Source organism: Marmota monax, unplaced genomic scaffold, assembly GCF_021218885.2.
Source record: "Marmota monax isolate L192 unplaced genomic scaffold, Marmota_monax_Labrador192_F-V1.1 WCK01_AAM20220418_F8-fsc00051, whole genome shotgun sequence".
Taxonomy (NCBI): domain Eukaryota; kingdom Metazoa; phylum Chordata; class Mammalia; order Rodentia; family Sciuridae; genus Marmota; species Marmota monax.
In genome coordinates this window covers 6,418,370-6,441,046 of record NW_026695202.1, presented here as the reverse complement: position 1 = coordinate 6,441,046, position 22,677 = coordinate 6,418,370, and the positions used below count along the sequence as shown (strand labels likewise).

General features: G+C 41.5%; 2 protein-coding genes across 2 annotated transcripts; one reads left to right on the top strand and one right to left on the bottom strand.

Annotated features, from left to right (window-relative positions):
- Positions 1–201: 201 nt before the first annotated feature.
- On the bottom strand, positions 202–3,818 carry LOC124083132 (hibernation-associated plasma protein HP-20). Its single transcript, XM_046429723.2, has 3 exons — positions 3,658–3,818; positions 2,640–2,777; positions 202–710 (listed from the first exon to the last, which is right to left on the bottom strand). The coding sequence occupies exons 1-3, from the start codon at positions 3,662–3,664 to the stop codon at positions 265–267; spliced, it is 591 nt and encodes a 196-aa protein (XP_046285679.1). The 5' UTR covers positions 3,665–3,818; the 3' UTR covers positions 202–264.
- Positions 3,819–6,874: 3,056 nt separating this feature from the next.
- Positions 6,875–13,296, top strand: LOC124082998 (hibernation-associated plasma protein HP-25). Its single transcript, XM_046429563.2, has 3 exons — positions 6,875–7,101; positions 8,456–8,602; positions 11,452–13,296. Exons 1-3 carry the CDS (start codon positions 7,059–7,061, stop codon positions 11,907–11,909), a joined length of 648 nt encoding a protein of 215 aa, XP_046285519.1. The 5' UTR covers positions 6,875–7,058; the 3' UTR covers positions 11,910–13,296.
- Positions 13,297–22,677: the final 9,381 nt, after the last annotated feature.

Genomic DNA, 22,677 nt, shown 5'->3' with positions numbered 1-22,677 from the left:
CTGAGTACATTTTCCTAAGACATTTGTATTGGGGTCCATGGGCCCTAGTCTGGGTAGTCTAAGAAGGACCTTGATTGTGAAAACGGTGTTTCTTGAATAATTTTCTGATTTTGACGGTACAAGGCCCAGCTCTAAAGAGGGTAAAGATGCCTTATCTTATACAATTATATTTCTCAGATGCTGGAAGAAATAAATACAAAATTTCAAAATCTGGAAACTAGGTTTATTCTTTTCAGGTTGAAGAATCACACAAGGCTCAGAGTTTTAGGAGGTAATCAGAAAACCTGAGAAATAGATAATGACTTCTGCTTGATTTGGTTCCTCTGTTTCAACATCTGCTTCTAGCCACACCTTGTCCCCCTGTCTCAGCGGCATAATCATGGCACCAGAAACATTTTCATATTCTTCTTTGGAGAGCTGACGCTTTTCCTTGACTTGGGCTTGGTTCTTCATCAATCCAACCTTCACCTTGCAGTGGTGAAGCTCAACATCAAAGCTGAAATGGTAATTTCCAGGCTTCCTGCAGTTAAAGATTCCCGACGTCTCGTTCAAGTCCATTTGAGCATTGTACAGGACCTCTGTGAAGACGACAGGCTTGGAAGGTGGAGGGAGCCTTCCACTGAGCTTCACACTGAAGGCTGACCTCTCTCTGCAGCGGCATTTTACATCGTACCCTTTTGGTCCTGGGTGTCCTGGTATACCCATAGTGCCTAGGAAGAACACAGAACCATCTATGAGAAGCTGATGCCTTCGTGGGAGCATGTACCCTCCCAGAAATGCACTCGGGGTGTCAGGAGTTCACTTGCTGAATGTGAGAGACACTTCTCTCCAGATTCTGTGCATATCCCAATATCTCAGAGTTGCAACCCCTGTTGTAGTTTCCACCAATGCTAACAGAGCTCTCAGGGCAAGGTTATAGAGAAAGCAATACTTGCTCCATTTTCCCTAATATTCCTGGATCTCTATGTTTTCCCCTCCCTGGAGCAGACATTCCAAGGGTGCTATGCCATACTGGATGGTACTGAGCACCCCAGCACGATTTTGACTTTGCACAACGTGGCCTGTCCAAAGCTCAGAAACTCAGTTTACTACCCATTAGATCTTCTTTGACTTTCATCTGAGCAAGTCATACATCCATCAAAATTATTGTACTAGTTTACACCAACCTCCTACGGGGATTAAGTTACTGCCTTGGCTAAGAGAGTGAACTTCAGGCTTATACAAGAAATAAGTAGAGAGGGCTGGGGTTGTAGCTCAGTGGTAGAGCGCTTGCCTTGCACGTGTGAGGCACTGGGTTCGATCCTCAGCACCCATAAAAATAAATAAAGAAAACAAAGACATTGTGTTCATCCACAAGTTAAAAAAAAAAAAATATATATATATATATATATACATGTAGAGGTAATATTTTATCACTTATTAACAGTATTTTTCTACTCAAGTTCCTTAACAATTTTAAAGATCTCTTTCCTCAACTATGCAGCAACCCTTAATAGTACTCTTTTAATTGTTCCTGAATTAGTTAGCATTCCATGTTATATTCGATGTTGTTATTACTACTATTGGTCTCTAAGTTGGGACTATGATCTTTGTCCCCTAAAAAATCTTAGGAAAATGTGATAATAAAAGAATGGTGACATTTTTCTATGATTTCTATTCCTGTGGGTCTGCATTTACTTGATGACACTAACCTTGAATTTAAGAGGTTGAATCTTTCTCTCTGAGGACAAGTGAACCATGGGATCACAAAACCTGAGTCCCTTTGATCCTAGAATATGGACACATGGATGCTCAGTGATGATGAGAGCTGTATAAGAAACTTTTCAAAATGCATGGGATTGTCTCCAAGGGACCCTTTTGGCAATCTCATTTAGATGCCAGCAGCAATGCACGAAGCCTCCTCGCTGTGCACAGTTCTAGAGCCTCAGCGTGCATCAGAATCACGTGGGGGCTTGCTCCAACACAGGTTGCTCACCAGGGACTTTCTCAGAGGAGACCTGGGGTGGAGACTAAAATTTGATTTTATAAGAGAATTTCAGGTGCTGATGCTGCTGGTATGAAGACAACCCTTGGAGAACTGTGTCCCTACCTGGCAAAGGCAAGAAGCACACTAGGAATCTGGTGCAGCCCGTGAGTAGGATCTAGGGTGCATCTAGAACCCAAGGGTATACAGGGCTTACTGGGCACCAGCTCCCCCAATAATGCATGGACTTGGCGCAGACATTACTATAATCAAATGCACATCTTCTCACAAGCATGCTGTGCTACTCAGCCCTTGGGAGCCCTTTTTCTCCCCTTAACTAGAAAAGCTATCCTGATCCATGCTTCCACCTCTGCAAATATGAATGTTCTTGGAAGCTCCTCTACCTTGACTTACCCTTCTGGAGCAGCATGGCCTTCAATCACCACCTGAGCCTGGAACTGGGCCAGATTCCTCAGTCTTCATAAGATCTGTGATTTGGGCTAATGAGCATTGTGCCAAAGAAGCCCTATCTGAAGCTAATGCTGGACCTCAATTTCTTTCTCTCCATTCTTTCTAGTTTTTTACTTGCTACTAATAATCCTATGAAAACCATGACATTTCACCCAAAGGTTGAGAGGGAAGGGAAATTAAGGAACAGAAGAAAAGACTTTCTTACCTGGGGGACCTTGGAAACCAGGGGGCCCCATCAATCCAGGAACCCCTGGATATCCCGGAGGTCCTGGAGGTCCATAGCAGTCGACCTGATCATTGAAGACATTCACCAGGAGAACAGATATGGCCAATCTCCACACATCTAGAACAAGAAGCAAAGAAGAATTATTTACTAACAATCTGTGTGGGTAGAATTAAAGCTGTGTCAACCAAAATAACTTCATACATGTTTGGGTTCAAATGACAGCTGTACCTCTTATCAGTTTATGTTAAACCCTACATTGTAGCTGGCCCTTTTTGTTAACTTCTTTATCATGAACCACCACCCTGGAATTCAGTTATGACTATATTCAAGATTGTTAATCTCTGTTCTTATGCATATCTTTGTCAGATAATAAATACTTAAGAAATAGTGTTGAACTATCGAGTGAATAATCATTAATACAGGTTACTAGTTATTGTTTATCATGCTCAGAATACAATGCTAGAAACATTATTTCATCGAATTTTTATTCAAGTTTGGTAAGTGATGAGCTCTTAACCTATAGTTAAAGATAAGGAAGCTGAGATCCCCAAATTTATAGTTATCAATGCCAAACAAGAAAACCAGAAAGAACAAGAGGTAGGATTTGAATCCTAGTCTCAGTCCAGCCATTATTCCAGGGAATTTTAAGTGAATTAATGGGTATACGTGATCCTGCTTCTTGACATCTCAAGATGCTAAGTTAGAGGTTTTTAAAATTTGCTTGTCTTTGTTTTGTTCTTTACTTTTCTCAAACAAACCTTGTGTTTAAACAGGGAATATAAAGCAGAGTGGACTATCATTTACTCCCATGTTTTCCTGTTCCCCAGATCAGCAGCCCCCAAAATAATGTGTAGAGAATAATAGGGTTATCAACATTATCCACATTGGAGTTTTCGGTCCCTATTAAGACTGGCCATTTCCAATCCACCTCCTTCCAAGGACTGGAAGATTGGATCACACCCTCCCACCACTTGCATCACAACCCTACTGTCCCTACCGGTCATTCTCAGGTAGAAAGGCCAAGTTCTCTTGGTGGGCTTCTTCCAGTACAAAAGGTTCCTGTGTTGCTTAGCTCAGGAGCCTGAGGCTTGGGTCCCTGTGAGGGCTTCCCTGTAGCAAGGACTCTTAAAATGTTCTGCAATAATTTCTTCAATATTGAAATATTTTCAGAAGGTCCAACCTGGGTCCACATCAAGGTTAATGATTAACCCAAAGCAGGACCTTTCCAGACTTTGGACAGGAAGATGGTAACATCTTGGTCAACCCCAGACTTTCCATCTGGAATGTCTGTAATGAAAACTAGCTGTGATAGGTAAAACCCAGCCTCCAAGCATAGATGATAGTAGTTAGAACCCATTCAAGAGACCCACTGACAATATATGGTATTCTTGACAGCTGTGGAGAGTGGATGTTATTGTTCTCACCACAAAAATAGCCACGAGTGGTAACATAGTTTTTTTGGTTCTGTTTATTTGATGTTATTTTGGTGCTCGAGATGGAACCCAGAGTCTCATACAATGCTACACTCTGCCACTGAGCCATGTTCTCAGCCTCAATGCATTTGTTCACTAGTTATATTTAACCCTCACTCAGTGTATATTTACTTCAAAACACATTATACACAATAAATACATACAATGTGGCCTGTCAATTTTTTTTTAAATTAAAATGCTAGGATGTGCCTTTCCTACTATTTTTTGAGTACTTATTCACTACATCTAAGCTCAGTCCCAGGGCTGTGAAACCATTTCCCTGGATAAGAAATCTTTATAGACAGAAGAACTTCTCTGGGCTCATTGGTAAATCATTGTTGGACAAGCCACCACCATTATTTGAAGGCCAATGTGTGATACATATAAATTGTGTTGTTAAAATAAGAACATCACACAAGAAGAATGTCTTCCCAGCTGTTATAATTCCTCATATGTCATCTCTTTAAGTCCTTATTACATTATTATAAGAAAAACACTACTATGACTTGGTGACCTAAAGCTAGCTGTCCTTGGTTGCAAATCCATTGTGCAGTACAAAACATGACCCTGTTCTCAAGGTCATGATCCACTCATTAGCAGACAAATCCAGAGGCTTAGATCAGTCTCAGGTTCAACCTCGTTGACAACACGACCCATGGTATTATTATGTCCCTGTCTGTGACGTTAGCAGGTGCTGATGCTAGATGCCTACCATCATTAAACTGCTGTTTTAAAATAGTGATATTCTAATTCTATAAATTCTTTTCCATGAGTTAGTTGTAACATTTTGATAAAGAGACTTTATGTCTCATCTACTATTATTTCTACCCAGGGGTAAAATTCATACAAGAAACTTAGAACAAATGGTTGTTTTTTTCCCTCTCTTGTTTGCCAATTTCATTGATTTTCATCCTCCAAAGCTCAGATTAATTCAATAAATTCCTAGAAGCATAATTGTTGAATTGCGTAGTTAAGATTATGTTTTGTTTTATAAATGCCAAACTGCTCCCAAATTAGGTGTCATTGCATTTCCACCAGCAATGAATGAAAATTAGTTTGCTCTGCATCCTTGGTAGAAATTGAACTATTTTTTTAATTTTATCTATTCTTTTTTTAAAAAATATATCTTTATTTATTATTATGTGATGCTGAGGTTTGAACCCAGTGCTTCACATGTGGTAGACAAGTGCTCTACCACTGAGCTACAATTCCAGCCCTGATTTTAGCTCTTCTGATAAGTATATAGTCACTGGTAATTTAATTTACAATCCCTTCTGGCCAATGCTGTTGGACATCTCAATATATGATTAGGTACCATCTCCACAACTTCTTTGGTGGGATGTGTATTCAGGTATGTTGCTCATGTTTACAGGGGGTTGTTTATTTTCTTGTGGCATTATTATTTCCTTGTATAATTTGTCAGACATGGTTTTGCAATATTTTCTTTCCATCTTGCAAGGGGTCAAGGTTCAGTGGACTTTTGATTCTTTAAACAGCATCATTTATGATTTTGGTATTATATTTTAAATTTTGCTACCAAACCAAAGTCACTTAGATTGTCTCCTATATTTTCTTCTAGAATTTTCTAATTGTGTGTTTCTTGTAATGCATTGAAGTAATTTTTTTTTGTGTGAAAAGTGTAGGGTCCGTGTTAGGTTTGTGTTCTACATAAAACACCCAATTATTCTAGCAGTTTGTTGAATTGCCGTAGCTTTGTCAAGGTAAGTTGGCTGTTTTATGTGGATCCATTTCTGCACTCTCTATTCTGTTTTGCAGTATGTGTTTCCTTCTGTAGGTATTTTACTATGCTCTTTACTGTAGCTTTATATTAAGTCCTAAAATCTGGGAACCTGTGTCCTCCTACTTTGCTCTTCTTATTGTTGTGTTGACCACTCTAGCTCATTCAGGTTCCCATGTACATTTTAGTTCCATTTGTTAATATCCATAAAATAGTTGCTGATTCATTAGTTATATTTTAAGTTGGTATTGCATTGAATTTATGTATCCATTTAGAAAAAATTATCTTCACCACATTGAGTCTACCAACCTACAAGCTTAAAATATATCTTCTTAGATTGTTTTATTGGAATTTCATTTTATAGTTTTCCTTGTATACACCACATACAAATTTTGTTAGATTTGTACTTGAATATTTCATTTTTGGTGCCATCGTTAAATTTAAAAAATAATTCACTTCCAATTGTTCTTTGCTGGTACAAAGGAGAGCCATTGACTTTGCATGTTACTCTGTATCATGCGATCCTTCTGTACTCACTGGTTCCAGAAATTTTGTGGGGGTATTTTTATTTATTTGGGGGGAAACTCCTACATCACTATCAGCGTGTCTGTGATCAAAGGCAATTTTCTTTCTTCCTTCCCAATCTCTATTCCTTTTCTTGTCTTATTGAACCAGGTAAGCTTTTCTGCACAATGTTGAATAGGACTGGTGAAAAGCAACCTTCTTACCTGATTGCCAACCCGAGGAAGAAAGCATACTCAGGTTTTCACCAGTGAGTCTAAATATTAGCTGTAGCTTTTACCTGCGTAGTTTTTATTATCAAATTGGATCAGCTCTCTACTATTCCTGGTTTTGCTCAGATGCTTTGTTGACCCAGAACGTTGGGAGCAAGGTCCACTGGATGAGCTGGAACAGTGACCACGAAAGGGTCAAGGTTCATGTATTAGGAGGCAGAGCCTTGACCACCCACATAAAGGGTGGTCCTTGTGAATGCCAACTGCTGCAACTTTCCTCTAGTTAAAATTCAACTAGGACACCTCAGGAAAGACCAGAAGACCAAGTATTCAGAGAATTCATTTCAGCAAATCATCCTTCAGCAAATCAAGCTTCAAAATCAAACCAAGTGAGAGAAAGGGACTAAAGAGGTGAGCAGCCCACTTTCAGTAGGCTTCTTCCCACGCTGTCTGAATGCCTCAGCAAAGAGGAGGAGCTCTCTCCAGGAGAGCTGCCGGTAAGTGCACTCACCACTCCTAATTATGATAACGAGATATTACAATTCATTACTGCTTTGCATTGCCCAATCTCTTGCTTTCCATGCAAAAATTATTTTTTCACTGAATTAAATCTGGGAGATCAAATGCCCATAACTCTGTCAAAGGTGCAGGTTTTCTTTCTGCCTTAGCCCTGGTGAAAATGGGTAAGAATGAAACTCATTATTTAATTAACTCTCAAATTAATATGGAGGAATTATGTCAGGCCCATGATGAAACCATCCTATATGCATGGTTTTGGAATATATGTTCAACTTTCATACTTGATGCTCATACTCAAAACCAGAAGCATAGTGCTCAGGCAGCACTTGGAAAACGGTTTACCTTTCTCTATTTTCATCAGTTCTGCCCAGATTTCTCATCTCTGTCCAGCTGAGTGTTCCTGTGCCTCATCCTGCGTGGGATGGTTTGTTTGTTTATTTCTCCATTAAATAATTGCCACGTCTCCCTCACACACATCTTATCACCACCTTGCACCTGTTCTCTCTTTTACTGCCCTCATTATTTTACTGACTGTGATAAGATATTACAGTTCATTATTCATTACATTTATTTACCGTCACAATGATCCCTTCCACCCCATGATTTGGACCAAAGCAAGTCACATAAGTAACCTCCAAGTTGATGGACAGGGAAGGACTCTGATCAAGATGAGGCTATGGAATGGGTGTGGATGGAAGGAAGGGTGGAGAACTGCAGTCAAGAATTCCCTCTGCCACAGAGAATTAGCAGGCTCTGGCAGGACAGCACCCAAATGAAAATGCCCTCTACTGTTTAATTAATCAGTAGAGACAATACAGAAGTAAATAAATGCATATTCTTTCAAAGATGTCGGGGAAGTTTTCTTAGAATGAGTGACATTGAAACAGGATTCGACAAAATAAAAACTTTTTTTTTTTTGATCAGGGAGCTGTGAAGTCAAGGTGTAGGGGAGGTATACAGATAATTCTCTTCAGTAGTGTTTCCAGAAACCCTAAAGCCTAAGTAAGAGAACCCTATATATCTTATCATTATGGTCAATATCAGTTATTAAAACGTGACAGCCAGAAATGATTTCCTGACTAACAGAAGCACGAATTGGAACAATCAACATTGGATTTCTATAGGAAAGATCAGGCTTGTCTGTGCGCCATCTAGAGGGCATCTGGAGAGGGTGCGGCAGCCTAGGATGATGCCCCACATTGATGTCATAGGAAGGAGCACATGGGATTGGGAGAGCTTGTGTCTCTGACAGTATCAGGAACACAGTCTCTCAAGAACAATGGCATTTTCCTCCAATCTGTGTGAACTTTTCCCTGTAATCCTCTGCTCTAGGCGTCTGGATTTTGGTCATGGCCCTCACATCAGCCCTGGCTGATTTGAACAATAAAGGAAACTCTGAACCCTGTGAACCTCAAGGTCCCCCAGGCCCTCCAGGCATCCCAGGCTTTCCAGGCCCTGTAGGACCACCTGGTCTAAGAGGTGAGCTTATTTCCCTGTGACTCCCTTCCCCTTTGGTTGTAGTGTTTGTAGACCCATATGAGTTCCCCAGTGAGGCTGGCAATCAATACTGTTGAAGCAGGTGTTTCTTTTCAATGACTCTCGGCTGTTCCTCAACTCTTGATTGTCCATCAGAATGTCAAAACCTCAGCCTGTAGTTACGGAATCAGAAGTTCGGGAATAGATGCAAATAGTCTAAGTGCTTCAGAGGTTCCTCCCAGGATATTTGATGTACCACTGGGTCAGAGACCCCGACCATAGCTCCGGTTGGTCTCCACACATGACATGGTAGGGTATTTTGGTTTGCTTTTTCTTTGTCATGACCAAAGACCCCCACAAGAACAATTTAGATGAAGAAAATTTTATTTCAGCTCATGGTTTCAAAGGTCTCAGTCCTTAGATGTCCATCTCCTTAGCTCTGAACCTGAAGGAAGGCAGAATATCAAGATGAAGGATGCGGCAGAGGATAGCAGCATAGGGCATGGCAACAGGAAGGAGAGAGAGAGAGAGAGAGAGAGAGAGAGAGAGAGAGAGAGAGAGAGAGAGAGCGCTCTGCTCTCCAGGGACAAAATATAAATTCCAAAGTCATACCCGCAGTGTGACTACCACCTCCAGCCACCTACCTGCCTACTGTTACAGCCCAGTGATCCATGTCACTGGATTAATGCACTGATTGGGTTAAGCCTCTCATAACCCAATCATTTAATCTCTAAACTTCCTTGCATTGTCTCACACATGAGCTCTGGGGAGGCCACCTCATATCTTAAGCATAACAAAGGATCAAGAACAAAAGCATGCATTAGCTGGATGCAGTGGTGCACACCTGTAATCCCAGCAGCTTGGGAGGATGAGGCAGGAGGATCACAAGTTCAAAGCCAGCCTCAGCAATTTAGCAAGACCCTATCTCAAAATAAAATATAAAAAGGTCTGGGGGTATTGCTCAGTGGTTAAATGCCCTGGGTTCATTCCTGGTAACCCACCAAAATGCATTAAGTTCGCTCGGTATATAAAAACTTGGAAGAAGTGCGAGGAGCCTGCATTCACCCTAAGCCTCGCCGTTCTGCTGAAAAGCAAGTCGGGCAGGAAGAGGTTGCTTGCACTTTAAAAAGTCCAAGCTAGGGACTCTACTTGCAGATTGCCATTTATAGTAGGTTAAAATTTCTGCTTTGTAAGGGAAAAATCAGGCAAATATAGACATTGTGAAGATTTCAATCAGCTACACAGTCGACTCCGTAACAAGAGGTGCTTGCCAGCTAGAGAACTGTGATGGTGAAGCTGGAGCTTAGTGAGAATTCACAAACCCACGTTGTAGCGCTGAGCTGAGAACCAGTGTGCATCACTAGTTAGCTTTTAAGCTGGAATTGACAAAATGAAATAAATTCCAAATTAAGATCAAATTGATTCCCGTGGTAGAAAAAAAAATCTTACAATTGCACACATGCGCGCACACACACACACACACACGGGTGCATGCAGCCACAACACCTGCATGCAATCATGACATGAAAAATAACTCACTGTAAGCATTTAAAGGCAAAATCTACATTGCTAACTTAGAAGGAATGGTATCAGATTGGGCCCAATAAATTTACAGAGTGTATCGTAGAAAACATGCATGTATGCACTTTGTTTATCAATTTTAAGTTCAATCATGTGTTGAGGGAAATAACTTTACATTCTTTTTTTTAAATCGGGACTGAAAGGGGCACTTCACCACTGAGCTACATCCCCAGTCCTTTTTATTTTTTTTTATTTTGAGACAGGTCTCACTAAATTGCTGAGGGTCTTGATAAGTTGCCAAGGCTGTCCTTGAACTTGTGATCCTCCTGCCTCAGCTTCCTGAGTTACTAGAATTGCAGGCATGTACCACAGCACCCAGTCATAACTATATACTCTTACAAAATACTATTGATTGCTTAATTGATTGCAATCACATAATTAACTTGATAAACCAAGATAACTTGGAACAATTAGCTTTAAAAAACCCTTTGAATAACACTCTTATGGACAAACTCTTACAAATATTGTTATTGTAATGCTCATTGTGGCTGCACATATTTTACATTAGAGTCATAATGATTCCTAAAACATCAGAGGCAGGATGGGGCATGGAAAAACCAATTGTTTGGGATTCAGGAGATTTCCATTTGTCTCTGAGCACTATCTCTGAAAACTGAACAACTTGAGGGACAAGTTGACCCTTGGGACAGCAGTTTGTGTCGGACTGGCTCATGTACATCACTAACCGTGCAGGTATCCACAGATAGAGATGTACAAGAAACCGTATATTCATCAGTGAGGTTTGGGAGTCACCCAGCACTATGGCATTCCTGAGTTTCTGTGCCACTGACCTGTGGCTTTTAACCATGGCACAGTATAATTTCTTCTCTGCATCAATTCCCAAAGAAAGTGATTTTTAGTTATAAGGTTTGTAGTAAAGAAAATATGTGCTTCTGCCTGAAAGATATGTTAGATATAATTCAAATATTTATTCCTTCAGAAAACATATCTTGAGTGTTACCTACAAGCTGGATATTTTAATAAGGTACAGCCCTAGTGCAGGCACAGGAATTGAGGAGGGATTGCAATTCAGTGTGGTAAGGCCATGATCAATATAAACACAGGGTGTCACTGCTCTAGAGCGCGGAGGACAGGACGTTTCTAAATCTGTGGTAGGAGAGAAAACTTCCAGTTAAGGGTTTAAGTTCAATCTTAAGGATAAGTAGGATGGAACGAAAATTGGTGGATGGGAGACAGAGAAATATATTGATCATCAAGGGCACAAGTTCAAAACTGCTTTTTCCCCTCTATCTGCATGTCTTGGACTACAGGACTTCCGGGTTTACCAGGAATGCATGGATTACAAGGTCCTCCTGGAGACGTTGAGAAGTGTCCATCGCCACCAAAATCTGCCTTTGCTGTGAAGCTGAGTGAGCGTCCCCCAGAGCTCTTCCAGCCCATTGTATTCAAAGAGTCTCTGTACAATCAGGAAGGCCACTATAACATGACCACAGGACAGTTCAGCTGCACCAACCCTGGTGTGTACAATTTTGGCTTTGACATCGGACTGTTTCAGAGTTCTGTGAAGATAAGTCTCATGAGGAATGGTATCCAGATCAGAGAGAAACAAGCCCAAGCCAGTGATGGGTACAGATATGCAACGGGGACTGTCATTGTGGCCCTGGAGAAGGGGGACAAAGTCTGGCTGGAATCCAAGCTGAGTGGAACAGAATCTGAAAAAGGAATCACTCAGATGGTGTTCTTTGGGTATTTGCTTTATAGAAATTAAGTTGGCTTGAGCTCCTCCATCCCTCTCATCACCCCATTTCACACACTGCTCATCATGGAATGAGGGAGAGTCTATAAAAACTCAAAAGTTCTCAGTTGAAAAAATAAAATTTAACACGCATCCAAGAAATGTGGAAATGATAAATATAGTTTGCAAATAGCATGATCCCCACCACTGTAGCAGACCCTGATGAGGTGGGGGGGTCTTTCAAGAAGTCAGAGAAAAGGATGTAGGAGCCCAGTGAATGGATTACGGGGAAGAAGTTCCCACTGAATCTTCCAGAAACAAGAGCCTTGCTCTGTCCCAGCTCCTGGCTCGCCCCAGGTTTACTAAGGATTGGCCAGTGAAATGAGTTTCCTTGCAGACCTGGGAAAGTCCTTTGAACTCTAATGAAAATGTGAATGCTTAACATCAGTTCCTTCCCTGGGAGGATATTTTGATGGATGGATGGGAAGAGGACTGCGAGTATGGTTAGAGGAGGGTGTGTGCCATTGCTTACTGTCAAGGACTGGATTGTGCACCCCCCCTCCAAATCCCTGTGCAGAAGCCCCAGCCCCTAAGGCTAACTCTATCTGGATGTAAGGTCTCGGGAAGATTAAGGTTAAATGAGGTCATAAGAACGAGGCCCTGTGTTAGTCAGCTTTTCATTATCGTGATCTAAACACCCAACAAGAACAACTCGGAGGGGCTGGGGATGTGGCTCAAGCGGTAGCGCGCTCGCCTGGCATGCGTGCGGCCCGGGTTCGATCCTCAGCACCACATACAAACAAAGATATTGTGTCTGCCGAGAACTAAAAAATAAAAAATAAAATCCTCTCTCTCTCTCTTAAAAAAAAAGAAAAGAACAACTCGGAGGAGGGATGATTTATCTTGGCTTGTGGTTTCAGAGGATTTAGTCCGTGGTTACTGACTCTGAGGCAGACACATCATGGAAGAACATAGAGCAGAGAAAACGGTCAGCTCATGGCAGCTGGGAAACAGAGAGAGAAAGAAAGGGACTGGGAAGATGATAAACCCTGCAAGGGGACCCCTAGCCCCACCACCCCAGTGATCTACTTCCTCAACTAGACCCCACCTCCCCGTAGTCCATTCAGCTGTCCGTGTTGGCCGATGACATCAGAGTTCTCACCACCCCGTCATTGTCTAAAGGCCCCAGCTCTGGACCTTGCTGTGTTCAAGGCCAGGCTTCCAGTGCATGAGCTTTATGGGGACATGCCAGATTCAAAGTGACAGTGGCCTTATAAAAAGAAGACTTGGGCGGACACAACAAGAAGGAAGCCATCATCAAGACAGGAGGAAAGACTTCCCCAAGAACCAAATTGATCAGCGCCTGAATCTTGGGCTTCCCAGCCTCCAAAATGATAATAAATTTCTGTTGTGTCAACCACCCAGTTGATATGGTATTTTGTGATGGCCATAGCCAACCAACACAGCCTTCAAACCTTGCCAATGATGTAGCTGGTTTCCATTTTACCATTATTCCTTGCTTTTTTACTGAGACCACTTCAACTTAGTCTGGGGTAGCATTGAACCCAATTAAAATACCCAGCCCCCCACCTCAGCCCCATTCTCCCTGGGGACAGGGGCAGCCATGTGGCACCCTGCTGACAACAAAGGCTATTGGGAAGTCTCATCCATGGGGACTCAGTTGGGCTGATTCTTTGACTCTCAGCTTTGTCCTTTGTCCTTCCCTGGTGCCACAGGAGTGGCACCAATCATGTCTTGATCATGAGAACTAAAGCCCAATGCTGAAGAGCTTTATTTTTAAACCATGAAACATGAAAGCCGCTCATAAATATCAGTACAATATAAAGAATAAAATTAACATCTGTTTATCTAACATTCAGATCAATTAGCTGAAATTTCATTATATACCCAAAGTATCTTATGTCCCCCGCCTGAAAGATGATTGGGCATGAACACAGAGACAACTTGGCTTTTTAATGACCTCTTTGAACAGCTGTTCCAGCCCTGGATTTCCACCTTCAGACATGATTTTGGTTAGTTTTCCACTATTATGGAAAAATGCTGGAGCTAATTGCCTTAAAAGGAACAAAAGGATTTTTTTTTTTTTTTTTGGCTCATGGTTTCAGAGGTTCAGTCCACAGTTGGGTGGCTCTGGGCCTGAGGCAGAACATAATGGTGGGCAACACAAGGTGGACCAAAGCCACTTCCTTTTTGGTGGCCAGGAAACAAAGAGACAGGGAGGGACCAGAGTTCCATATCCCCTTCTAAGGCACAGCCCCATGGCCTCACCCTTTCCATATTCATAGGCCCCATATTCTGAAGGCTTCACACCTCCCAATAGCACCGCAGGCTGGCAACCAAACATTTAGTACATTGGCTTGTTCTCCCCTGCTCTCCAAGGCTCATGTCCATCTCATAATGAAAAATGTATTTAATCCAAACCTTAACCATTCCAGCAATGCTCCCAGGTCCATATCTGAATTCTTCTCTGAGTCTCAAAGCAAACTCTTAGCTGTGAGCCTCTGTGAAAATCACATTTATCTAATATTCAAACAGCAGGTTATATACTTCCAGATACAATGGTATATTCCCACTTCAAGTGGGAATAATAGGAAAATAACGAGGAACTGGATCAAAGCAAGATTGTAAGCCAGCAGGTCAAACATTAAATTCTGTAGTCCCCTATCCAGCATGGGGTGGGGGGTGGGTACCTGATGGCAGGATGTGGGCCCAGGGAATGAACAGCTCCCTATGGTTTTGATGTAACTCTTCCCATTTTTTACTTATTTATTGCTTTTATGCAGTGCTGAGGATCGAACCCAGCGCCTCACACGTGCTAGATGAGTGCTCTACCACTGAGCCACGGCCCCAGCCCCAACCTCACAACTCTTACGTTCAACGTATCTGCAAATCCAGCACCACACGCATGACCCCAGGCGCCCACCCGTGAGAGCTGAGCCGCAGCCTGTGTGGACCATGGCTGTAGCTGACTGTGAGTGCCTTTCTGCCTGTAGCTGGGACATGAATCTCAGGGAAACAACTCTCCAGGTGGCCCTGGGGCAGCACAGTTCTTTGGGGCTCTCTTCCCCAAAGAAACTCTGTGAAACAAGTTGACACCTTTCTACTTTTGAAGCTGGGATGGGTAAGGTCCTGCTGATTCCTGAGGGCCTTCGAGGCGTCTTTCTTACTGTCCTGGTGTAAAGTACTTGGCTTCTTTTAATGGTGCCAATCCCTTTAGCAACTGCACCCTCCTTGGCAGCACCTTTAATTGTGCTCCTTTTTCAGCCAACTGCAGATTTTCCAAAATTTTTCACTCTGTTTCTTTTTGCTCCTGATTTTCATAATAAATTTGGCTGAAATCATCCAGTCATACCCATGCTGCTGCTAAATGCTCTGCTGCCTTGAAATTTCCTCTGCCAGACAGACAGTCCTCCCACATAGTAACAGGGCATGGGTGTAATGCAGCCAAATTCTTTTAAACAGTATAAAAATGACAGCATGGTGTCCGATTCCCAGTGGCATCCTTATTACCATCTGAAACCTCATGAACAGAATTTTTACTGTCTGCATTTCTATCAGCATCTGGTCTTCTGATCTCTCACCAGAATTTCCCATTAAGTCCTATTTATAACATTCTAGGTTTTCTCTAGTCTGCTCTTCCAGATTTTTCAAAACTCCTCCCACATAACTAGTTCCAAAGGCTCCTCCACACACTTCAGGCATCATCACAGCAACAACCCACTTCTTGGTGCCAATTTTCTGTGTTAGTCAGCTTTCCGTTACTGTAACAAAATACCTGAGATAATCAACTTAAAAGAGAAAAGTTTTGGGGGGCTTACAGTTTTGGAGGCTTTAGTCCATAGTTAGTTAGTTGACCTATTGTTTTGGGACTATGTTGAGGCAGTGCATCATGGTAGGAGTACATGGTGGAGCAGAGCTGCTTACCTCACGGCGGCTGAGAAGCAAGGAGGGAGACAGAGGAGAAGCCAGGGTCCCAATACCTTCTTCAAGGGCACACTTGAAATTGCCTAACTATTCCACTACGACACACCCCCTAAGTGTTTCACCACCTACCTCAGCACCTTGAATTGGGACTAAGCCTCCCACACATAGACTTTTGGGGGACATTGAAAATCCAAACAATACCAGTCTCCCTGAGAAATAACCTTGCAACACTGCCAAAAGTTTATACAGTTAATATCTCTCCCGTCATTTCAAAGGAATCTGTGGCCTTTTAACAATATGATTATGCTCTCCAAAAGGGAAGTAATCAGACTGTTTTAGTGGATTACTTAACACTCTCTCTAAACCGGCACTAATTCCAGGATGCCCAGAATATCACTGTGGTCCCCCCAGTCAAAGTCAGAACTTATGGAGACCAGATAATCAAGTTTAAGCCCAGGTCCTATTTAAAGTGGGTCCAATGGAGTCCCAATCCAATCATGCAATTATTTCCTAAGTTCTGGAAAGCACAATTGGAATAAACATATGAGAAAATTGTAGGATCCCTATATTGGTTCCCTGACCTATGAATCATGGGCCTCTATTGTAGGAAAGGTGAAAAGGAAGCCATTACAACTGCTTGTACCTAGGAAAATAGTAAACCAAAGGCAATACAACACTCCTGGGAAGAATTTAAGGGCATAGTGCCACCTTCAAGAACTTGAAAGATGCAGAAGGGTTGCTTCCCACCACATCCCATTCAAATATCTATTTGACCTGTGCAGAAGAAAGATGGATCTTAGAGAGTGACAATGGATTATTGCAAGTTACCCAGGTGGCGACTCCCATCACAGCTATTATATTAGATGTGGCTTCATTCTTGGGCACATGAACCCATCTTCTGGTATTGATCTGGACGATGACTTGTTCTTCATCCCTGCGGGGCCTACTAGAAGCAGTTTGCCTTCAGCTGGTGAGGACAGCTCACTCCCTCTCCTACCTCAGGGGTACGTGAACTCTCAGGCCCTACGTCATAGTTCAGTTCACAGATATTTTAATCATCTTTTCCCATAAGCTATGGCCCTGGCCCATTATACTGATGGCTGTACTTATTCACTTTGGCTGCCATAACAAAAATAGCACAGACTTGTTAACCTGTTAATGCCACAGAAATTTGTTTTCTCACTGTCCTGGAGGCTAAAAGTCCATGATCAAGGTGCAAATAAATTTGTTTCTGATGAGGGTTCTCTTCCTGTTTCCAGATGGCTGCCTTCTCTGTCCTCACATGACTTTTCTTCAGTGTGTTCATACAAAGACAGGGAGTAATAGCTTGTTTTTTTCTTATAAATACATTAATTCCATGAGATAGAGCCCCATAATATGACATCATTTAATCTGAATTACTTCTATAAAGTCCTTATCTCCAAATAAAGTCACACTGGGACTTAGGGCTTTAACATAGGAATTATAGGTAGGAGAGAGGAACATAACCTTCATCCCAAACAAGGACATTATGCCAATTGGGTCTAGTGAGCAAGAAGTGGGAATAACCCTATTTATTGATAAGATATTTGTGCTCCAAAGGGTGGGAAATAAATACAACAGAAATCCTTGGCCTTCTACCTCAATGGGATTTCCAAGAGTCCATTGGTATGGGACCTCACGAGATATTCACACATGTGTCCCTCCTATAACCAACAAGAAGGTACAACATCTAGGAGGCCTCTCTAGATTTTGGAGGCAACACATTCCTTATTTGGACCATTTATTGTGTGACTGGATAAGTGGTTATGAGCTGAGCCCTCAACAAGAGAAGGCTCCCATTTTACTCAGCTTCATGCTACTGTGACTAAATGATGTGACCAGCACAACTACAGAGGAGAAAAGTTTATTGAGGGCTTCTGGTTTCAGAGGTCTCATCCATAGAAAGCTGGCTCTATTCCTCAGGGCTCAAGTTGAGAGAACATTATGACAGAGGAGTTGAACCAGCTCACATGTTGATCAGGAAGTAGACAGAGAGAGAGGCTCCACTCACCAGATAAAAATATATACCCCAAAGCCATGCCCCAATTCCCACCTCCTCCAGCCACACCCTACTACTTCAGTACCACTTAGTTAATCCCTATCAGGGGATGAATTCACTGATTGGGTTAAGACTCTCACAACCCAATAATTTCTCCTCTGAACCTTCTTGCATTGTCTCACTTGTGAGCTTTTGGGGGACATCTCACATCTAAACCATAACAGCTTCACAACAGGTTCAGGGTGCCCTGCAAGCTTCTCTGTCACTTGGGCCATATGACTTATCTGATACAGTAGTTCCTGGGGTTACAGGGACAGACACAGCAGGTAAAGGATCACAACTAGATGAGGTCTTGCCAAGGACAAAGAAAATATGGAACAGGTAGTGAAAAGAGATAGTTACAAAAACCAGCAATTACCACAAGACCAGTTGCAAAAATGACACCTATAATACTTTTGAGTATTTCTTCCTTATTTCTAATAAATGGTTTGCATGTTTATATAAATATAATGTGGATGGGCCTCACAGATAAATGGGCAAAATAAGACTACTCTTTACAACATACAAGAGTGTTGAAGGTTGACATACGCACTGGATGAATCACAAGTATTATGAATTTTACAGAAACAGAAGTCCAAAATATATCAGAAACTAAATAAACATACCCATACATAAATAAACCATGAACCTTTCTCACATGTATTTTCAGAAGCACAGAAGTAAATTATATGATGTCTTTCCGGTAACAGCACAGTCCACTGAGAAGAATGAGATGAGACACATTTATGGTGGTGTGGTGGAGAAAAACCAAGGGCACTTTGGCATGTCATCTTATATTAAAAGTTTGCGTATATTATTTGCATTTTTGGAACTTTCATACTTTTCCAAGATCTAGGCAAATTCTCTGAAATCTAGTGAAACAAATGGCCAGCTCATCAAATGTGCCATCCCCTGAACTGGCTTTCATCAAATTGACTTATTATATTAGCGTGACTCCCTTCTCCTACCTGCTCACCTTCTCTAAACTTACGTTCCTCGTTGGTTTGATTATATGGTGAGTTGGGTGTTATAACTACAAGGATAACTGCATCAAAAAGACATTTCCTTGCCCTTGGATAACATCCCCAAAGATGACCTGGGTTCTTGATGATTCCCCAGAACACACCTGAGCTTCAAATATGGCTTAAATAGTCACTTTCCTGAAGGTAAGGAGATAACACATTCAAAGTTCACAGTAACTTCAAAGTTGTTGGCCCTAAAGTTTACAGCCCTAAATGTAATATTAATCACCTTTCCCGGGTTACCTGAGGTAAAGATGACACCATCATCATCGTCATCATCATCATCATCATCATCACTTCTTTCTAGACTGGAAATTATATCTCTGATCTCTGGATCACTTTGGGTTACCATTTGATACACTATTTAATAGAATGGGCTTATGATTGTGTTTCGCTGATCTGCCACCTGCAGTGTCAAGACCTGATTCCTGAGTCTTGACAATTCCTGTACTAAACGCTGTATTCCTGTGGAACCCTCACAGCCCAGGCCTGCAGCCTGATGGAAAGACTTCCTTGAATCAGCCGGTTGCTGGGTTCCCAGCTCATTTCACGCCCAGGAGTGCTCCCATCTCCCTTCACTCAGCCCAAGTCCAGCTGGTTCTTGTCCAGTTCTCACCTTCAGTGAAGTCAAAGGGCATGGAACTGAGAAAACACTCATAGAAATGATTCCTGAAATTTCCCCAAATTTGGCAGAAGATATAAACTTCCTGATTCAGGAAACAGCAAATCCCAGACATAAATACAAGCATAAGAAAATCTACACCGGGACCTCTCATAATCAAATTTATGAAAATTGGAAACAAGAGGAGAATTATGAAAGCAGCTGGAATGGAACGGTGCTGTAGGGAGTGTCAACTTGACCAATGGAAGACGGGTCTTCAGAAGCCAAAGTCTAGGCCAGCAGCACAGGGTTTGTACAAGTAAGAACTCAAAGAAAAGACAGCTTTGATTTCTGGCTGCAAAAAAGATATGAGGAAGAGCTCCTCCCCTTCCTTGAGTAACTGCAACTCCGTTCTTGCTAACAAAATATTTGGAATTCCACTTGATGAGCTGCAGCAGGGAGGACATCCAGACAATGAGGTTCCATTCATAGTCCGCCACGTTGTGGACTATATTGAGGAACATGGCGGTCTGGAGCAACAAGGACTTTTTCAAGTCAATGGAAATGCTGAGACAGTGGAGTGGCTTCGGCAGAGATACGACAGTGGAGAAGAGGTGGAGAGAAGCTTGTGTGGGAGAGAGAGGCTTGTGGAAAGCCGGTGGTGGCAGTTGAGGCTCTGAGGGTTTTTCCTGAGAGGCTGTTTTGTTTGGCGTGTGTGGTTCTAAAAATAAAGTTAGTTTCTTTTGACAAGTGGCTCCTGATTGTGCCCAGCCAGACTGCGGCATTTGTTACATAGTTGAAAGCAAAATTATAATACTATATAACATAGTTCTCATTGCATGAAAAGAAAATATTCCAGACAACCAAATTATAAATTGAGCATAATAAAGGAACCCAAATGGTAGTAATGTTCCTTTAGTTCACTTGAAGTTATAAAATGTCCATGCCATTAGACTGTGATAAATGATACTGTAATTGATGGAGCAACCACTAAAAGTATCCAAAAAACTTATCAAAAATACTACAAATAAAGCTAGATGGAATATTGAAAATGTCTGAGTCACTCACAGGAAGGCATAAAATGGAAACAGAGAACAAACAATAAAATGAGTAATTAAATCCCAACAAATCAATAATTACATTACATGCAAGTAATCTAAATACTACAATTAAAATGTAGAGTCAATTTTAAAATAACCTAGCTTCCTGCTGTCTATAAGCATTAGAAGCATTAATAACATTATATTTAAACATAGTACCAGAGATAGGTTAAAAATAAGTGACTAAGCCAGGTGCGGTGGTGCACACCTATAATCCCAGCAGCTCAGGAGGCTGAGGTAGGAGGATCGTGAGTTCAAAGCCAGCTTCAGCAATTTAGCAAGGCCCTAAGTAACTTATCGAGCCCCTGCCTCTGAATAACATATATAGAAGGGCTGAGATGTGGCTCAGTGGTTAAGCACCTCTGGGTTCAATCCCTAGTACAAAAAAAAAAAGAAAGAAAAGAAAACAGAAAGAAAGAAAAAAATGACCAGAAAAAGATTTACCATGTAAACACTAACCAAAAGAGAGCTGAACTGGTCACCCTAACATCAGAAATGAAATTCAGAGCAAAGAAGCTTATGCAGAGGCAGACAGGGACATATGACATGATAAAATAGGGACTCCACTAAGAAGGTGCAGCAACCATAAATGTGTGTGCACCATATGACAAAGGTTCAAAATACATGAAACAACAAGTAACAGAAATGAATTCAAAAATATCCAAATCATAATTCTAATTGAGACTTCAATAGCCCTCTTATGGTTATCGACAGAATTCCTAAATATAAAACAGAAAAGAAGATGGAAAAATTGAGTAACACCATCAGTCCATAGGATCTAAGTGACGTCAGCAGAACACTCCATCCAGCAGCAGTCCGGTGCCCGTCCTCTCCTAGTGCACATGGAGTCACCAAGTCCGACTGTTCCGGATCATTAAGTGGATCCACGAGGCAATAATCTTTTTTTGTCAGCAAAAAATACAGTTTCTATACTCCAAGTTCTTGCTTGGTATTTTTATGCAGATTTTCTACAGAATTTGACCTCAGTTTCCCATTGTATTATCCAATCTCTTCCCATTGTTATGGCAAATCTGTGAAAATATTCTATCTTGACATAAGCGATTTCCTTGTTAACGATTATTATCCCTATTAACTCATTATCTTCTTTCTAATCACATATGTAAAGCATCTTTTTCATCTTCCCCTACCGTATAATATGGCCATATAGCTGAGTTCTAACCCATGGACTTGAGTGGAAGTAATGAGTACTAATTCCAGGACTTGCCCTGGAAAAAAACCTCCCTGTATTCTGTACAGGTCTCTTGTATATTCTTCTGGCTTGACACTGAACCCCATTAATTGGTACAATTAATACATGTTAATCAGACACTAAAAAATTAAAACATAAATATGGGAATATTAGGAGCCACATATTGAAGATAACAGAGTCGAAAGGTTAAGGAGCCCGGAACTGTGGGTCATCCCTCAGAAGAGAGTCACCTTCCAATCAGGAACATGCATTTGGAATTCACATGAGTTAAGAAATTATAATGTATTTAGCTCTTGAGACTTGGGAGTTTATCTATTTCAGTGGATATGAATACAGTGAACAGTGTGTTTTTCTGACTTTTTTGTTGTTTCTAAGGGATGGTTGGTTCAATTAAGCTAGCTTACTAGTACTAAAATAGAGACATGGTGGCATGCTTTATTCTGGCCCTCTTAAAACATATAGACAAGCTTTATAAAACCTCAAGTACAAGTGACAGAAGATAATTACTTGGAACACGATGCTGTTCAGAGAAATAAGGTAGAAATTGAACCAGTGGAGAGATGGAAATTGAGAATGTTTCACACTGATACATGTAGCTCCAGACTAGTGTCCTCCAAGGCCATCAAGACAAGGGTCTTTAAGTAACTCCATTTCTTGAATTCAAAGGTCATCTTTCAGCACTAGGTTTTAGTGTGACCAGTGATGCCAGTAGCCTTGGATTGATGTCCTCAAAATATGGAGGGAAAATAAAACCCAAGATGGCCTGGAACAAGGCAAGACCATCAACTGGAAACTTATTCTGTTGAATCACTCTTGGAGTTACAAGATTTCTGTCAGGAACTGTGAGAAATAGATTATGAGAGA

Excerpts from the sequence above, each read along its gene's own strand:
- LOC124083132 (XM_046429723.2), bottom strand. Across the intron at positions 711-2,639 it reads TGGTTTCCAAGGTCCCCCAG|GCACTATGGGTATACCAGGA; the intron begins GTAAGAAAGTCT and ends TGTTCTTCCTAG.
- LOC124082998 (XM_046429563.2), top strand. The coding sequence starts at position 7,059 with ATGCCTCAGCAAAGAGGAGGAGCTCTCTCCAGGAGAGCTGCCG. Across the intron at positions 7,102-8,455 it reads TCTCTCCAGGAGAGCTGCCG|GCGTCTGGATTTTGGTCATG; the intron begins GTAAGTGCACTC and ends CCTCTGCTCTAG. Across the intron at positions 8,603-11,451 it reads AGGACCACCTGGTCTAAGAG|GACTTCCGGGTTTACCAGGA; the intron begins GTGAGCTTATTT and ends CTTGGACTACAG.